The sequence below is a fragment of the Puma concolor genome, chromosome D3 (genome assembly GCF_028749965.1).
Source record: "Puma concolor isolate L17-30 chromosome D3, mPumCon1.1.hap2, whole genome shotgun sequence".
Taxonomy (NCBI): domain Eukaryota; kingdom Metazoa; phylum Chordata; class Mammalia; order Carnivora; family Felidae; genus Puma; species Puma concolor.
The window spans coordinates 21418215-21435331 of record NC_141678.1 but is presented as its reverse complement, the minus strand read 5'-3'; the positions used below and the strand labels follow the sequence as shown (position 1 = coordinate 21435331).

Sequence of the window (17117 nt, the reverse complement as noted above, 5' to 3'; positions counted from 1 at the left end):
GATCATGTTCTTAACCTTTTCCTGACTGCCTGTGGTGTCTCATTTTTGATTTTTAATTTTTATGTGTCATTTATGATTGTGATGATAAAAAGCCACAACCCCACCGAGTCTGGCAGCACGAAGCATTCTGACATCTCTGGGATATAAACTAAAAGCACGTTTCATGGCCTACCTCCAAAGCTTGTGTTTTAAATGAAGCCATGAGATGTAGCATCAGACGAACACTTATTCAAGGGGAGCTTGCTCGTCACATACCGACTCTGAGGACAGGGTCAAGATGGGGTGTTCATTAGGCGTGCTTTTATTGTCTGCTTTTGCTCACCACACCCCCTTTTCTCCCTTTGGCCCTCCACAGCTTAATTGAGTCTCTGAAGTTCTGGAGGACCCGCTTCCTGCTGCTGCCAGCCTGTGTCACTGCCACCAAGCGCATCACAGAGGGGGAAGCCCACTGCGACATCTATGGGGACAGGCCCCGGGCGGATGAAGAAGAATGGCAGCTCCTGGATGGTTTTATCCGCTTCGTGGAGGGTTTGAACCGGATCCGCAGGCGGCATCGCTCAGATCGCATGATGCGGGTAGGGCTCTGTGGGCCCCGTGGGGGCTGTGCTTGGTCTCCTCCTATCTCAGGGGCCTCTCTCTGACCGGTTTATTTACTCTACAGTTGCATTTATCTTAACTCTGAAATAGTGAGTTCTCCTCTAGTGCAGGGTGAAGGAGGGAGGGATAGGGTACAGGCAGCCAGTGGGTAGTGTTCTGTGGCACGGGACCACCCTTGCCTACCTGAGGACACACAGCTCCTTCGTGCATTCCCCAGGTAAGACCCTATGTCAAGCCCAGTTGCTTCCTCTGGATTACTGAGTAAAAGTCACTCAAGGGTAGTGGCAGCGGTACTTGTTTAACTCTCATTACTTTTGGAATTTCCAGCACCTTGGGTGTGTTCAGCCCCACACCACCCAGTGAGGATACTGAGGCTCATGGGGTTATGGGATATGCCCAGCCAGTACAGGGCAGATCTGGGATTCTGTGTGTGTGTGTGTGTGTGTGTGTGTGTGTGTGTGTGTGTGTGTACAGGTCTGTGAATTTTAACAGAGGCATAGATTCATGTAACACTACAACTACAATCAGGATACAGAGTAGTTCTATCACTCCCAAAAAACTCCCTCGTGCCACCCTTTATAGTCACACTTTGCCTCCATCTATAACCCCTGGCAGCCACTGGCCTGTTCTCCATCACTGTACTGTTGCCTTTTCCAAAAGTCATATACACAGAATCATATAATGTGTAACCTTTTGAGAAGCTGCCTTCTTTCACTCAGGATAATGCCTCTGGGATTCACCCAAGTTCATACAATTTGTGGCTTGTATCAGTAATTCATTCCTTTCCACTGTGAGTAGTGATGTTTCATTAGCTGTGTTTTTAACCCCAAGTTCCATGTTCTTCCCCCACACTGACTACACTTTGTACACAGCATTGCTTATAATTAGAAACATTTCTGAAAGACCTTGCATGGTAGAAAGAACTTTAGTTTTGAAACCAGATGACTAGAGCTTGAACTCTAGCTTCAGTGGGATTTGGGATAGGTTACTTAACTTCTCTGGGACTCGGTTTCTTCTTCCGTGATTTAGGTAGAACATTATTTACTTCCTGGTGGTGCGACAAGGGTGAAGTGATTTGTGGAACCCACCTCAAGGAGGCAGTTTGTTTTGAGTTGACAGGCATTTGAACCTTCAGTAGAAGTGAAAAGCTGTTCTAAGCATTTACTGAATAGCAGGAACCCATGTCACTTGCCTCTGTTAATTGGATTCCCAGAGCCTCAAGCACAACAGATACGGCAGGCACGCTCTGGGCTGTGAGTGGCATCTGCTAAGGGAGCCCACTGAGGCTGATGGTCTTGTCTCCTCTTCTCTGCTTTAGAAAGGGACCGCCATGAAAGGCTTACAGATGACCGGGCCCATTGCCACACACTCCCTTGAGTCTACCGGCCCCCCAGTTGGCAAAAAGGGAACATCAGCCCTGTCCGCCCTGTTGGAGATGGAGGCCAGTCAGAAGTAAGTGCCTGCTCGGGGAGTGACTCGTCCCCACCAGCAGGCTCCAAAGGTTTTGTGAGTGGAGGTGAAATATTGTTTCTGCAAGGAGCCTGAAATTAAGAAAAACACACATACATGAGAAAGCTGCGTTAATACCCAGTAAGTGTCAAATAACAATGAAATATGCCAGAAATTATAAACTTGCAATCTGGGACTTAATTTGAACTACAGATACAATTTGGTTTGGCCCATAAAGTGGGGTTTCTTGGTTTCTTTGGGTTTTTTTTTTTTTTTTTTTTTTTTTATAATACATTTTGTAATTTAGAGCAGTTGTAGGTTCAAAGCAAACTTGAGTGGAAGGAAGAGAGATTTCTTGTATACCCCCTGTCTCCATACCTGCACAATCTCCTCCATTGTCAACATCCCCTACCAGAGTGGGACATTTATTGTAATTGGTAAACCTGCATTGTCACATTATCACCCAGTATTTGTAGTTTACATTACAGATCACTCTTGGTGTTATACATTCTATGGGTTTAGATAAATTTGTAATGACATGTAGCCACCATTACAGAATAGTTTCACTGCCCTCAAGACACAAAATATTTTTAAAATATCTGAGTTGCATTTTTTTTAGTTTGAAGATTTCATATACAAATTTGGATTTATTTGAATTTGTATATGAGAAGTTGTATAGTATATACAACATGATGCATGATTATATTATTCATAAAACAGTGTATTGCAGATACTTTGACACAACACTGTACTATAGATAATAAAATCTAGCCTTTCTAGAAATAGAAGAGCCTCAGTTATAGTACTGGGTCCACATGCACAGCCAGCCATGGGAAGGCTGGCACTTTGGAATGAGCACATGCCCTCTGTTTTACCAGAGAACAGCCACACCCTCTAGTCTTGGACTTGTCTTGCACCCTCAGGCATGTGACCTGGCCAGCTTCTCTAAGCATTTGTGTGGTCCCTTCATGAACAGTATGTGCTCCATTTCCCAGGATATTGGTGGGGCTACATCTTGCCTGGGAGGGCAGTGACAGTGTCCCAGGAGGTGGGATTTGAGTTGGCCTTGAAGGGAAGAAAGCATCTATACAGAGAGGCGAGGGGGAACTTGGGCAAGAGGAGAAAACACCTCTGTGTGCAGGTGGCCCCCACTCTGGGAACCTTCCTGGCCCCCTCACCCTCCCAGCCAACTCATATTCTGTGCTTCCTGTCACCCCAGACCAATATCCATCAGAACCCTTAGTCGAACTCTACCCAGGTTTACTCACATTCCCCCTGACTTGCTTGTGCTCTGAGGGCAGAGGCTGTGTGTTGTGCTTGGCACATAGTATGTGCACAATAGATAGTCATAGAATGACAGAGGAAGGGATGTTGAAGTTCCTTATACAGATGTTAGGGGAGACTAGACCTTATCTGTCTGGCATGAGGGACCATGTTGGGCCAAGCAGGAACCTGTGTACATTAGGCTTTCCGAAAGTAACATGGAGTGAGCTTAAGGCATAGTCTAGGTGCAATTGGAAAGACAGGTGGGAAGTTGGATGCCATGCTGTCCTTACATGTTCTTATCACAAAAGGGATCCTTTGCAAGTTTTTTATTTTAATGGAAAATTTCAAATAGGTAAAGTAGACTAGTATAATAAATCCCTGTTTCCTTATCATTGCAGCTTCAATGATTATCAACTCATGGCCAATCTTTTTTTTTTTAATTAAATTTTTAATGTTTTATTTATTTATTTTATTATTGTTATTTTTTAAATTTTTTAACGTTTATTTTGTTATTGAGAGACAGAGAGAAACAGAGCATGAGCAGGGGAGAGGCAGAGAGAGAGGAGGAGACACATAATCTGAAGCAGGCTCCAGGCTCTGAGCTGTCAGCACAGAGCCCGACGCGGGGCTCAAACTCAGACTGCAAGATCATGACCTGAGCCGAAGTCAGATGCTTAACTGACTGAGCCACCCAGGTGCCCCTGTTTTATTTATTTTTAAGAGGAGAGAGAGAGAGAGAGACAGCTTGAGTTAGGGAGGGGCAGAGAGAGGGAGACACAGAATCTGAAGCAGGCTCCAGGCGCCAAGCTATCAACACAGAGCCTGATGTGGGGCTCAAATTCATGAACCCATGAGATCATGACCTGAGCTGAAGTTGGATGCTTAACCCACTGAGCCACCCAGGGACCCCAACTCATGGCCTGTCTTATTTCATTTATATCCCACATGTTCTCACCTTCCTTTTTACTCTTTATTAAGCTTCAGGCATCATATCTCTTCATCTATAGTATTTCACTATGTATCACTGAAAGTGAAGTACTCCTTTATACTTTTTTAAGTTTATTTACTTATTCTGAGAGAGAGAGAGAGAGAGAGTGCACGCATGTGAGCGAGGGAGGGACAGAGAGAGAGAGAGAGAGAGAGAGAGAGAGAGACTCCCAAGCAGGCTCTGTGCTGTCAGCACAGAGCTCAATGCAGGGCTTGATCCCACAAACTGTGAGATCGTGACCTGAGTCAAAATCAAGAGTCAGATGCAACCAACTGAACCCCCAGGTGCCCTGAGAAATACTCCTTTAAAAAAAAAAAAAGTCCGGGGCGCCTGGGTGGCGCAGTCGGTTAAGCGTCCGACTTCAGCCAGGTCACGATCTCGCGGTCCGTGAGTTCGAGCCCCGCGTCAGGCTCTGGGCTGATGGCTCAGAGTCTGGAGCCTTTTCCGATTCTGTGTCTCCCTCTCTCTCTGCCCCTCCCCCGTTCATGCTCTGTCTCTCTCTGTCCCAAAAATAAATAAACGTTGAAAAAAAAAAATTAATAAAAAAAAAAAAAAGTCCTCGGGAGCCTGAGTGGCTCAGTCGGTTAAGCATCTAACTTCGACTGGTTCATCAGTTTGAGTCCCACGTGGGACTCTGTGCCTATAGCACAGAGCCTGCTTGGGATTCTTTCTCTCTGCCCTTCGCCTACTTGTGTTTTCTTTCTCTCTCAAATACATAAACTTAAAAATTAAAAAAAAAAAAAATTAAAAGTCCTAATACTATAATTTACCTAGGGGCGCCTGGGTGGCGCAGTCGGTTAAGCGTCCGACTTCAGCCAGGTCACGATCTCGCGGTCCGTGAGTTCGAGCCCCGCGTCGGGCTCTGGGCTGATGGCTCAGAGCCTGGAGCCTGTTTCCGATTCTGTGTCTCCCTCTCTCTCTGTCCCTCCCCCGTTCATGCTCTGTCTCTCTCTGTCCCAAAAATAAATAAACGTTGAAAAAAAAAATTAAAAAAAAAAATACTATAATTTACCTAAAAGGTTACAGTCATTCCTTAGTATCATGAAATATGCCGTTGGTGTGTTTGGCAGAAGTGTTTTCAGAAATGAGCCCCATGTATAGAAAGGCCTGGCAGGTGGGCCCCAAGAGGCAGAGACTCTTTGGCAGCCTCTCACTAGTCAGGCAAGAGGCCACAGAGGCTGGAGAGAGGGTGATAATAAATGGAAAAGAAGGGACACAGGATGACAAGGGAACCTGGAGAGGACCTGGGGGCAGATGAGAGGAGGAGAGCAGGGGTAGGTTGAGCTCATCACTGAGGGCACTGGGTCCTCTTCAGAAAATACCTTCACCTGACCAAGGGAAGACCCCAGAACTCAGCCCACCAGGTTCTTCCTGTAACTAATCACAGATCTTTCCCACTGGAAAAAAGAACAAGGAACATATGTTGCTGGGAGGGGTGTGAAGCTGGGGGTGGGGGAATCTTATTTTAATTTGTCAGTGAGTCATCCTTTAATACACTTGTCCAAGTAGCCTCTTTCTGCTCAGACTGGAAGAGGAAGGATACTTGAGGTGGTAGTGTCCCCCAGTGTGAAGGGAGAAACTCTCAGCTAATCCCACAAGCAGGAGTCAGGACAGAGAGACCCGAGACTTATTCTCTCTCCAGATGACTGCTCTTGTTTTCTCAATATAGGAGGTATAGTGACTTGCTATGTTTTCTCAATATAGGAGGTAAAGCAGAGGGAGCCAGACCTTTATATAATGTTAGCGCACACAGCGTTTTTTATTTGTATGCTTTGGTTTTGTTTTTGCTGCACTAAGCTGATCCGATTTTGTTTATTATGAAAAACAATGCTATAGCAATATGGAAAAGAATTTTTAAAGACTTCACCTATACTCCTGCCATCTTACTATAAACTGTCTAGTTTTTCTAGTTTTCTTCTGGTCTTTATCTAAAGTCATGTGTGTTTAGTCAAGCTCTTGTAGAAGATAGAGGCCCCAGCAGTCTCAGCCTTCTGCTGATTGTCAGCATGGCTGAGACCAGTCTGGGCAGCTGGTGCTGAAGATAACTCAGTGACAACCAAGTCAGAGCAGAGATCACCAAAAGGCAATTGTCACTGCTTCTATGGAGGCTTGGCTGACAACCCCATCCTGGCAGAAGACAGTAGGCCTCCGTGTTTATTTTCACATATGCACGTATATAGGGTAACTAGTCTTTTGCTGGCAGGTCCCCTCATGAGCCGTTAGATAAGGAGCCTCCAAGGACAAGGGTTTTGGACTCACATTCGAAACCCTGATTCCTAGTCCACAGGTCAGCACATGAAAGGCAGCTCACTAAATGGGGATTGTCATGTGTATCTGAGGGGCCAATGGGGGGTAACCAGGTCTTCCTCTCCCTGCAGCTTTGGGGGAGAGAATGTCACAGTGTGCCTTTGTGGATGAGGCTCAAAGGAAAACACATTTTGATGTGGTAGAGAGAGACAGTGTGGTGCAGGGACATGGGAAAGAATTGAGCAATTGTTTTGCTTTTCCTATATGAATTACACCTCAGAGTAACCAAGTAATTGGTGTCGGGAAGTTTGTCTTTTTTCAATATTGCAGCTAATAGGTACAGAAGGAATGATAGACTATTACCATGTGTGATCTTTAATGAACTTCTGGATCTAACAGAAATCACCAGTGGCCACTAATATCACCAGAGAGAGACTGCCAGATATTACAGGCCTCCAGATAGATATATATAATGCCACTTAAGAAGAGTTCTTGTCCAAAATTGAACCTGAATCTGCTCAAGCCATTAGGTATAACTCCCAGTTCTCAGGAAGTACCAGGCACAGAGGAATATGATAAACAATAAAGGGATAAAAATCAGCACATCCAGACTATGTACATTTACAGGACAAATGAGCTACTTTCTTCAACAAATAAATTGTAAAGATAGAAGTACAATGAAGAGGAACTTAAAGCTTAAAAAAGAGTTAAGAGATACAACTCATTGCAACAGGGGGACCTTAATTGAACCCTGTTTTGAACAAACTACAAATAATTTTTGGGAGACAGTTGGGGAAATATTTGATATTGGAAATTTTTTAAAATTTTAAGTGTGTTTGAATTATGGTTATGTTTTTTTTTAAGTTATTTTCTTTTAATGATAGAGTGAATATTAAAGTTCTTACAGGTGAAATATGTTTTGCTTCAAAATAATTGGAGTGTATAGGTAAGGAGTATAGATGAAACATGATTGGCTCTATAATTTTGGGGCTGGGTATGTAGGGATTTAGTATCTTTTGTATATGTTTGACATTTTTCCATAATAAACTAGAAAAAAAAAGAGTATAACAGGTTACCATGGAAACTGATTTTTAATCTCTGGTATGAGATTACTTGACAATCTGTAATAAACATGTCAGAATTTTAGAAGTGTCACAGACTGAGATCTCTGGGAAGCAGGCTGAGATGGAGTTTAACATGCAGGTTGTTTATTAAGGAGAGGCCTTAGGCTCAGCATGTGTGGGAGGGAGGAAGAAGCAGGAGTGGATAGAGGGAGCAGCCAGGTGCAGTGCAGGCCCAGTGACAGCCTTGGGTCCCCTCACTCAAGCTCTAGAGCTAGAACAGCCTTCAGAGATGAGCCCAGTTGGACCAACATGGCCAGATCTGTACACCCCCTTGTTGATCACTCATTGTCTGTGGGCAGCTGGGGGCCGGTGGGGGGAGGAGCTTGAACAAGGCTGCTCTGCAGCTGGGGCTGTCCCCAAAGGGGCTGACAGGTGAGTAGTCTGGACAACATGGCCCACTACTGTGCCAGCAAGGCCATAGCAGAGGGATCTGGGCAGTGCCTCACAGCGTACACCACAAGAAGTGTATGTTACAATAGTGATGAAGATTTAAGACTATAATGTGAGTCTCCTGAACTCTACCAAATAAAAATTCAGTGATATGTTGAAGAAATTTGGGGGAGCATTTAAGTTATGACAGCTCATAATTATTTTTAGTATAGGTAAAAGGAAAATAAATGTGGAAATATGCTTTTATGTACTTTTATGTACATCAGAACGGAGATGGGATAAGATGTCATAAGAAAACCATAGTTGTCTTGTGTTATGAGATAGTGTCTGTTAGATATGTGTGATTGGGGGTTGGGGAGAGGAGCAGGGATATAAGTGCATGTATTTGAAAAATTAACATATAAACCTTCAAAATGCATGGGGAGTTGACACATTTCCCCATATAGTTTATGCCACATGTTAATGCAGCCCTAATTTTCAGAATGTGCTTCTGCTGGTATATTTAATGAAAACCGAGAACAAGTCTTCCCAGAGGATTAAAAAAAGGGTTGTTTGTGGATGGAGTCATTCAAACCATGTCACATGGCTTTTCAAAGTAATATGTAAATACTATAAGCACTACGACAGTGCTTTTTAAATGGAGCTCTTTTCTTGTTTATCTGGGAGGACTATTGACTGTTCAGGACAATGAATGCAATGAAGGGTATTGTGTTGGGCCTGAAGGAGAAATAAAGAAGGGTGTTTCTGAGGTGACAGCAGTAGTATCTTCATTTCATCTTGGCTAATGTGGGCCCTTCACCAGGGGGCTCCCAACAAGCCACAGATACGTGTTTTTCCATCTTTCAGGTGCATGGGAGAACAGCAGGCAGCTGTGCACAGTGGCAAGAGCTCCTCCCAGCCAGCGGAGAGCAGCAGCGTTGCCATGACTCCCACCTACGTGGACAGCCCACGAAAGGTAAAGGGGGCCACTCCAGCAGGGAGCTGCCTCATGCTCTCAGGGGCCCGACATGGCGGGCCAAATGAATAGCCATTCGAATCCAGGGTTGAATATGCTGAGGATTTGGATGAATTCTACCCTGAACCCTTTTAAGCATTACTATTTCTAAAGAAGCAGTTTCTGCTCACAATTGTAAGGAAGTTAACTGCTAGATAAATGCAGATACAACATAGTCAAGCTAAACTATATTGGTCAAGTCCCAAAATCTGGTTGGAGCTGTGAAATTGGCCATCTGGTTTTCCTTCAGCCACATCCTTGGCTCTCCCAGATGGGAGGGAGAAAGCTCTTGGGGCAGCTTCCATGAGAGCTAACTCTTTGATAAAGAAATTCCCATCAGTTAGATTCCTGAGAAGTACAGTCAAATGGATTGCATCCTGAGCGGATGGGGGAATTAAAACCTGAGGCTTTGGGCCTCTTTACCAAATAACAAGTCCAGCAGAGGGGTCAGAAACTCCATAGATCAGGCTTTTTGTATCTTTTAAGATGAATAAACTTGGCTCTGTCTACTCATTCTGGGAAGTTCAGAATGTGAGATCATTCTAGTATGGGAAGGTAAGCTGACTGCGTTCTCTTACCTGCTCTCTATCACTAGGAGATGAAGGAGATTCAATACATGTATTTCATTTTTCAAAATTGTGGCCAACTTGTACATCTATCTATGTATTTGTTTATTTTACTTCCATATCATGAAAATTTTCTAGTCATTAAATATTTTGTAAAAGTATGATTTTTCAATAATACGTAATATATCACCATATGGATAGACCCTCATTGGTAATTTACTTTTTTATTAAAATTGTAGATGGTTTCTGATTTTTAAAAAGGATTTTTGGTAATTATTCCATAAGTTTTTATAGTTATTCTGCGCTGTATCACAATTATAAGTAATACTGCAAACAACATCCTTGCACATAATTATTTGACCGCATCTCTTATTATTTCTTTGGGATAAATGAGTAGAATTAGACTACCAGGATGCAGGGGTTAAAATCTAAGAAAGTATAAACTGAGGCTATAGGCAGCTCATATATTCTATAGACTAGCGGTTGGCAAACCTAAATAAGTATTTCAGGCTTTGTGAGCCAACAGGCAAGATCAAGGCTATTATGTAGGTACTTCTATCTCCATATAAATTTTTAAAAACCACCCTTAGCCCACAGACTATAATAAACCAGTAGCTGGATTTGGCCTGCAGTCTGTAGTTCCCTCACCCAGCTCTAGGAAGTGACTTTAGGTACAGTCCGAAGGATAGTCTCTGCATAAGGAACGATCTATCCATCCAGGAAGAATCTTTTCACATGTATGTAAACCTCAGCAGCATTAGCAGCTCTACTTCTATATGTTCTAGCAGAGAAGGGACACAGATGGAACAGTGAGAATTCATAAGCATCTTGTGCGCTGCCCTCTAGCTGTTACCCCTACTTATTGCCATCTTTGAGGATTAGAACCAGTGCCCAGGGCCGGACTGAGAAGCAGAGAAATTATAGAACCACAAGCATTAAGGTTAAAATACACCAATGGCCAAATATTAGATTGCCGATTAGCACACTCTTCTGATTTTCCCCCTGAGCACTAAAATCCACATGGACGGTTATCATTTGTCACAGATGTAGATCCCCAAGTAGTCAAAGAGAAATGTAGATGTTATGAGATGGCCAAAGGGAAGACCTCTGTGTGACATGCTTAGAAATGCCAACAGTGTCCCCAGTCAGCGCATCTTGTGTTAGGATGCAGAGAGGTCCTGAGATTGTATCTCCACAGCCACATATTTCCATGGTTTGTTATTTGAGTTCGCAGTGGTTGATGGGAAATGGCAACAGTATTGATAAAATGGGCACCCAACCCATATACTTCAGTGATTCCATTTTGAGAATTGAAGAAAAGTTGTAAGAAAGTAGACCTTCAGATTTATCAAGTGCCATTTCTGAATTTCAGTGGTAATGCAGAAAAAATAAAGAGTATTTTGAAGGGACAAGAATTTAAGTAAGATGAAAGGAGGGATCTTCGGGAAAGTCCTCTATGTTGTTTTTGTTTCAAATACATGGCAGCTTGCACCCCACAAGAATAGGTTCAGAGAGGAAGACAGCTTCAGAACTCTCCACCTCCCTACCCTCACCCCCACCCCATGATGCATATGTTTCTGACACTCTGTATGTCTCAGCTTCTTGATATTTTGTTATCCAACCAGTGGAGGAGAAGGTATTGCTGCTTCTGGATCCCCTATTTGCTTAAAAAATTAAGCACGAACTTTTCTTGCATTGAATCCTCTTCTCCCATCTGGCTGCCATGTTTATTAACAGGCAGAATTGAAAGCCTCAAGCCTCTGTCTCTCCAAGAGGGCTGCTGGTCATCCAGCCAGGCGGGAGGCCAGGAAGCGACCCCTGAAACCTTTCCCCCACCATCCCCACCAAGTGGCTTTTTCCTCTCCCTTGACATAGGTCTGAAGGAAGTTCAGAGCTATGTGGGAGGGTGCTGGCCTCCAAGCCAGGCTCCGATGAGACCTGAGGGAGCTTGGACACACCTCGATCCCTGTGCTTGCTCCCACACAGGTGGGATATTCTGCCCAAGAAGGTGTGGATTCCTGCTAATGCTTTGCATTTGGATATGGTCTTTCTGGGTGGATCTTTCTTTCTCTCTCTCTCTCTCTCTCTCTCTCTCTCTCTCTCTTTCTCTCTCTCTCTTTTTTCCCTCCATCCCCCTCACCTCACATGCCCTTGTTTCTCTCCTTCCCTCCTTGTTTTTATTTTTATTTTTTTCTTTCATACCCTCTCCTTCCCCTGATGGTTCACCACGGGTCCACATTTGTTCCTTTGCTCCCTTGCATTTGCTGCTGCCGCTGCTGCTTCCTCCTCCTCTGACTTCAGGACGGGGCCTTCTTTATGGAGTTTGTCCGCAGCCCGCGCACAGCATCGTCCACCTTCTACCCGCAGGTCAGTCAAACTCCAAGGGCTCTGAAGCCCCTGCATGCCTGTCCCATCAGCAGAAGGCTTCTGCTCGGCTCTGAACAGATGAAATTGGGCTGAAGCTGAGTTGGAAGGGCAGCTGAAATTGAATTCAATCTCAGAAGTGTCATTCCCTTCCGTGGGGTTGGTGGCCGCAGAGGGGGATGGAAACGATTAATGTGAGAGAACAGATGATCGCATCAGCGTTGATGCATTGGTTTCCCGCTCTGCCTGTTTCACAAGGTTGCCATTGATTCTCTGCCACAACAGCAACATCTTCCCGTTTAGGTGTTTTGTCCATATAACATGAAATATGTTTTCTTAAGGACTGAGCACTTACTTTTTTCCTGCCAGTACAACCTGATAAATTCATTAACAGTGTGGCAGGAAGTGGTGAAAAACACAGCAAGCATTTATTAATAGGCGTATGCTTTGTCATAGGCTAATTGTGAGCAACCCTGGGCAGTTCACCTCGCCTCTGGACTTCCCTTACCTCATTTGTCAAATAAAGGGTTGGGACCAGACCTCCACAGGCCTTCCAAGCATAAACATTCTTCAGTTGCTCTGTGCCAAACACATAGTATTCTCTCATGTCATCCTTACTACATGGCCTGTGAGCTAATTTATCCCAAGTTGACACAAAGAGAAATTGGAGCACAAAGAAGTTGTGCTTTACCTCGTACAGGGTAGAGCTGAGATTTAAATCCAAGACCAACAGGCTTGACTTGTGACCTCTGCTTTGTAACTGGCTTTAGTAATTACTGTTCTGACAGGTCCTAGTGGAAGAGAAACTGGGCTCCTTGCCCTTTATCGATGCCCATAAGTATATGAAGTTGACTTAGTTACAGAGATTTGAAAGAGTTGAAAGGGTTTATGTAGAGTCAGGCAGACTAAGGAGAACAAGACTTGAGAAGTTCAAGGGCAAAGGTTAAGGGATCCCTGTTTGGTGGAAGTCAGAAAAGCAACGTTGAATACTCACTCTGCCAGCTGCTATGCAAAGGGCTTTGCACACATAGTCTTCACAACAGTCTGTGAGGTGCAGGTATTATCACCCCACTTTCCAGATGAAGAAACTGAGGCTTAAATATATTACCTAGTCAAAGGCACACAAGTCATGAGTGGCTGAGCCCCTGCACCATGTAGCACAGTGTGCCTGGAGGGAAAGGGGGTAGTTAGCTTTGGGAGTCTTCCCTTGCTTCAGAGGTCACATGGTGCTATGCCTGTCTGTGCAGGTTTTCAGAGATCTGCGCATGCCATTTCCCAGTGAGCTGCATGACCCTGGGCAAATCCCTGTCAGGATCTCTGAGTTCTAATCCAAGAATCTCTGATCTTTAAGTGTGGAAAGCATGCTACATTTTTGGTTTAGAACAAACTTGGGGTGGACTTTTTAACCTTTTACTTTCTAATGAGAGACCCTCTTGTGAAAAATTTTAGCCTTAGATTAGAAGTTAGCATAAGAAAAATCAGCAGAGCCAGAAGAGAATTGTCTTATAAGTCCTATAATAATATAGCAGTCCACATAGCTTCACATGGTGAAATTCCAAGTGGAACAAGAGTGAACAAGTTCTCACAATGAGCTGTTAGGAGAGGCACACGAATAAAGTTTATATTACCCACCAGGTGTGTTGTTATGCTTACACATAAATCAATAAATTGTCTCTACGCATATGTAGTAAGGGAGCCTCTATACTTACACAAAATGAAATTGTGCTTTTTTAACTATGTTTGTTTTGTTTATTATTATTGTGTTAAAATATACATAACATGAAATTTGTGGTGTTTGTTTTCTAACGTGCTGTGTGGGGAATGGAGAAAGGCCAGTGGAGTCAGATGACTCCTTTAAGATTTCATCTTCAGCACTGTACCAGGGAGCTGCTTTAAGGATGTTAATTAACCACCTGAACCTCAGTTTCCTGATTTGAAGGAAATAAAAATACCTTCCTTGTAGGTTAGTTTTGAGGATTAGAAAGAATATCTATTTCTCAACAGACTTCAAGGGAGTGAAATCCCATAGAGCACATTTCTGAGCACCATGCAATTAAGTTACAGGTAAAGGACAACTGGGTAACTAGAAAAGCCCCACATATTTGGAAACTAAGTAACACTTCCAGTAATGAATGCATGAGGCAGCAATAATATTGCATGTTGCATGGGATGTGGTGGCTGGATACTAGCTAGGATTAGGATAGGATTCCTACCGTGCCAGGTTTCGGTGTCCATTGCAAACATCTGTTTATTAGTGCCTGCTCCCTATTCCTGCAGCCTCTGCTTTCCACCCTAATTCCAGGACCAGGAAGCACAAAGAGTAGGTTGTGTGCTCTTTCAGAGAACGGGGCTGCATGTTAGAAGACTGTCAGGGTGTAGGCTCTGGCATCAGACTAGTTGTGAGCCTTTGGGCAGCTGCACTAACCTCCCTGAACCTCAGGTTTCTCATCTGTAGAATGGGACTAGTAACTGTGTTCTCCTTGTAGGATTGCTGTGAGAGGGACCTGAGATGAAGCATGTTTGTGGTTAGCTATACCCTGGCATATAGTCAGTCCCCCAAACATGTACCTCTGTGTAGGAGAGGGGAGGGAGGACAGGGGCCAGTTGGTACAGGTAGTGAACCAGCTTGATTGGTCCAGTCAGCTGTTTTCCGTGTGTGTGTGTGTGTGTGTGTGTGTGTGTGTGTGTGTGTGTGTGTGAAAATGCACTAGGCCTGGGTGACCTCTCCTATGCCTTTGATCTCTGAAATTCTGGGGTGACCCTGTTGGACCTTGCAAAGTAAGTCCTCTACCTCTGGCTGAGTCGCAAAGGTAATGCCTGTAATTTTTGGCCGCTGATGACAGCTCTCTGCTGAGAAGGGGTTCCTCTTGGCCAAGAAGGAGAGCAGCATCACCCTGGACTCTAACTCTGCTCTGGGAAGGAAGTGTCTGTAAAATTAAAACAGATAGCAGTGCACAGAGGGTTGCAGGGAACAGGGCCATGCACCAGTCTTGGAAAATGGTTCTTTGTGCCACCAATTCATCATTCTAATGATAATGAAGGTGTCACTCTGCCTGATAAGTGGAACAGAGCTACACAGTTCTCCTCTCCGTGCCCTGCTCTCTGGAAATCGATTTTTATCATCACAAATTTACAGAAGAATTTGGAGAGCATGAGAAACCCTTGGTAATGAAATTTTCCTCAGAAGTCAGCCTCATGATATCATTAGTCTGCAGTTTGGAGCCTGAAGGAATATCATGGTCGAGGGGGACAGGCCCTTGCCACCTGAGGCCTGAGCCGGTGCTAGGGTCTCTTCCCTCCCCTACCCCCTGACCCCCAGCCAGTTATTCTCACAGGAATGTATGCCTCTCAGCAGATCAGCCCCGTGTGAAGTCACTTGTCACTTCTATCACCACCCCCCAGCCTGTGTCCCTGTGACCATTTCCCATCTTGGTCCTGAGGCAGCCTCCAGCATGGTCTTCTTGCTTCCATCCCAGCCCTCTCCAGTCTGTTCCCCAGCCTGCATCCAGGGTTTACCTTTCCACAGTGTATTAGCTGGGGCTGCTGTGACAAAACACCATAGACTGGGGGGCTTAAGCAGCGCATTGACTTCTCACAGTTCTGGAGGCTGAAAACTCTAAGATCAAGGTGCTGGCACATTCGGTTCCTGGTAAGGGCCCTCTTCTGGCTTCCAGCTGGCCACCTTCTCGTTTGTCCTCAGGTGGCAGACAGAGTGAGAGCTGTGGTCTCTCTTAGGATAACAGACATTAATCCCATCATGGCTTTACCCTCATGGCCTCATCTAAACCTAATCAGTTCCCAAAGGCTCCACTTCCAAATACAATCACTTTGGGGGTGAGGGCTTCAACATATGAATTTTGGGAACATACATTCAGTTCATAACATGTGGCTTTCTTTCCTTTAGGGTAAAAGCCAAAATCCTTACAAAGGCCTGGAAGGTCCCACATGACCAAGGCCCTCCCTCCCTTTCTAACCTCATCTTCTGTCATCCTCTTTCTCACTTTTGGACTCCAATGACATGAGCCTTTCTCTAGACTGCCGTAGGCACCAGGTTTCCTGCCACAGTGCCTTGGCACATACTGTTCCCTCTGTGCCTGGTTAACTCCTAGTCGTCTAGTCAAATCCTACATCTTAGATTTACATAGTGCCCCTCCTTTCAGTTCTTCTCCTGGTTCTACCTTTATATTTGTATGACTGGGTTTGATTAGTGCCCAACTTCATGAGACTAAGCTCCCACAGGGCAGCGGCCATGTCTGTGTTGCTCACCATTGATTCTTTAGCACCTAGCCTGGCACTTGGGAGGGGCTCTGTAAATACCACCTCAGACATACTGATGGTGGAGATAGACACAAAAAATGTTTATTTGAACAATGGAACCCTTTCTTTCCCAATGGATAATTTACACCAAACTCTGAACTGTAACCCAACAAACATGGAACCATTCTGGCTTAAGTATGTGGGGGATTGGAGAAGTCTCCCAGCCCCCAGCAGTTGCAACCTGTGATGGCAACAGATGCTACCACAGGCCCCCAGGCTTTTGCAGGATGCACTTTGAAGCTGTTAGGACAGTAGTGCACAGCATGCTGGTGGGAACCCTGGGAAGTCAGTCAGTGTGACTAAAAGTAGACTTTTCCCCCTTTGATCTGTTGTGGTTTTTTTTTTTTTTTTTTTTTTTTTTTCCTCTCTGGAAACTTGAGTGAACAAAAGGCTCACATCCCCCGGGGGCTCAGTCCCCCCCCCCCCATGCCCGGAGGACTCTAGGGTCACTTTAATCAACCATTGTCCTAACCTAAACCCTCCACCATCAAGGCAGGTTCTTATCAGAAATCTATGCGTCAGACTTCTGCCAAGAGCACAGTTTTCCCTGCAGGACATTCATTTCATTCCCATCTCCAAAAACATGTTCAGCCTTGCTGTGCATTTTTAATTTTTGAAGTGGTTGGAAATATTTTAAAAAATCAGGAGATTTCATACACAAATCCAGGTTTCTGTCTTGTATTATGAAATAAGCTAGACACTGGGCCTGGCTTCCTTCCCAGCAGTGGTCACATGGCCTTGGAGCAGCCCATGGCCTTTAGTCAGGTGTGCTAATATATACCTACTGGTCCTTGTACATATTTTTGTTTGCCACC

At 44.5% G+C, this 17117-nt stretch overlaps 1 protein-coding gene across 12 annotated transcripts in view; it reads left to right on the top strand.

The window, feature by feature from the left end:
* Positions 1–17117, top strand: part of DEPDC5 (DEP domain containing 5, GATOR1 subcomplex subunit) — a 128654-nt gene that overhangs the window by 81051 nt on the left and 30486 nt on the right. For 9 of the 12 annotated variants that reach the window (XR_015242348.1, XM_086682008.1, XM_025933465.2 and 6 more), the window contains 4 exons: positions 356–575; positions 1916–2049; positions 8908–9016; positions 11923–11988. Coding sequence is in view for 11 of the 12 variants with exons in the window: in XM_086682008.1 (XP_086538134.1) it covers positions 356–575; positions 1916–2049; positions 8908–9016; positions 11923–11988 (529 nt within the window). In the remaining variant the exon portion in view is untranslated. The remainder of the gene's footprint in view (positions 1–355; positions 576–1915; positions 2050–8907; positions 9017–11922; positions 11989–17117) is intronic. The other 3 variants (XM_025933466.2, XM_025933464.2, XM_025933463.2) reach the window with 1 other exon arrangement.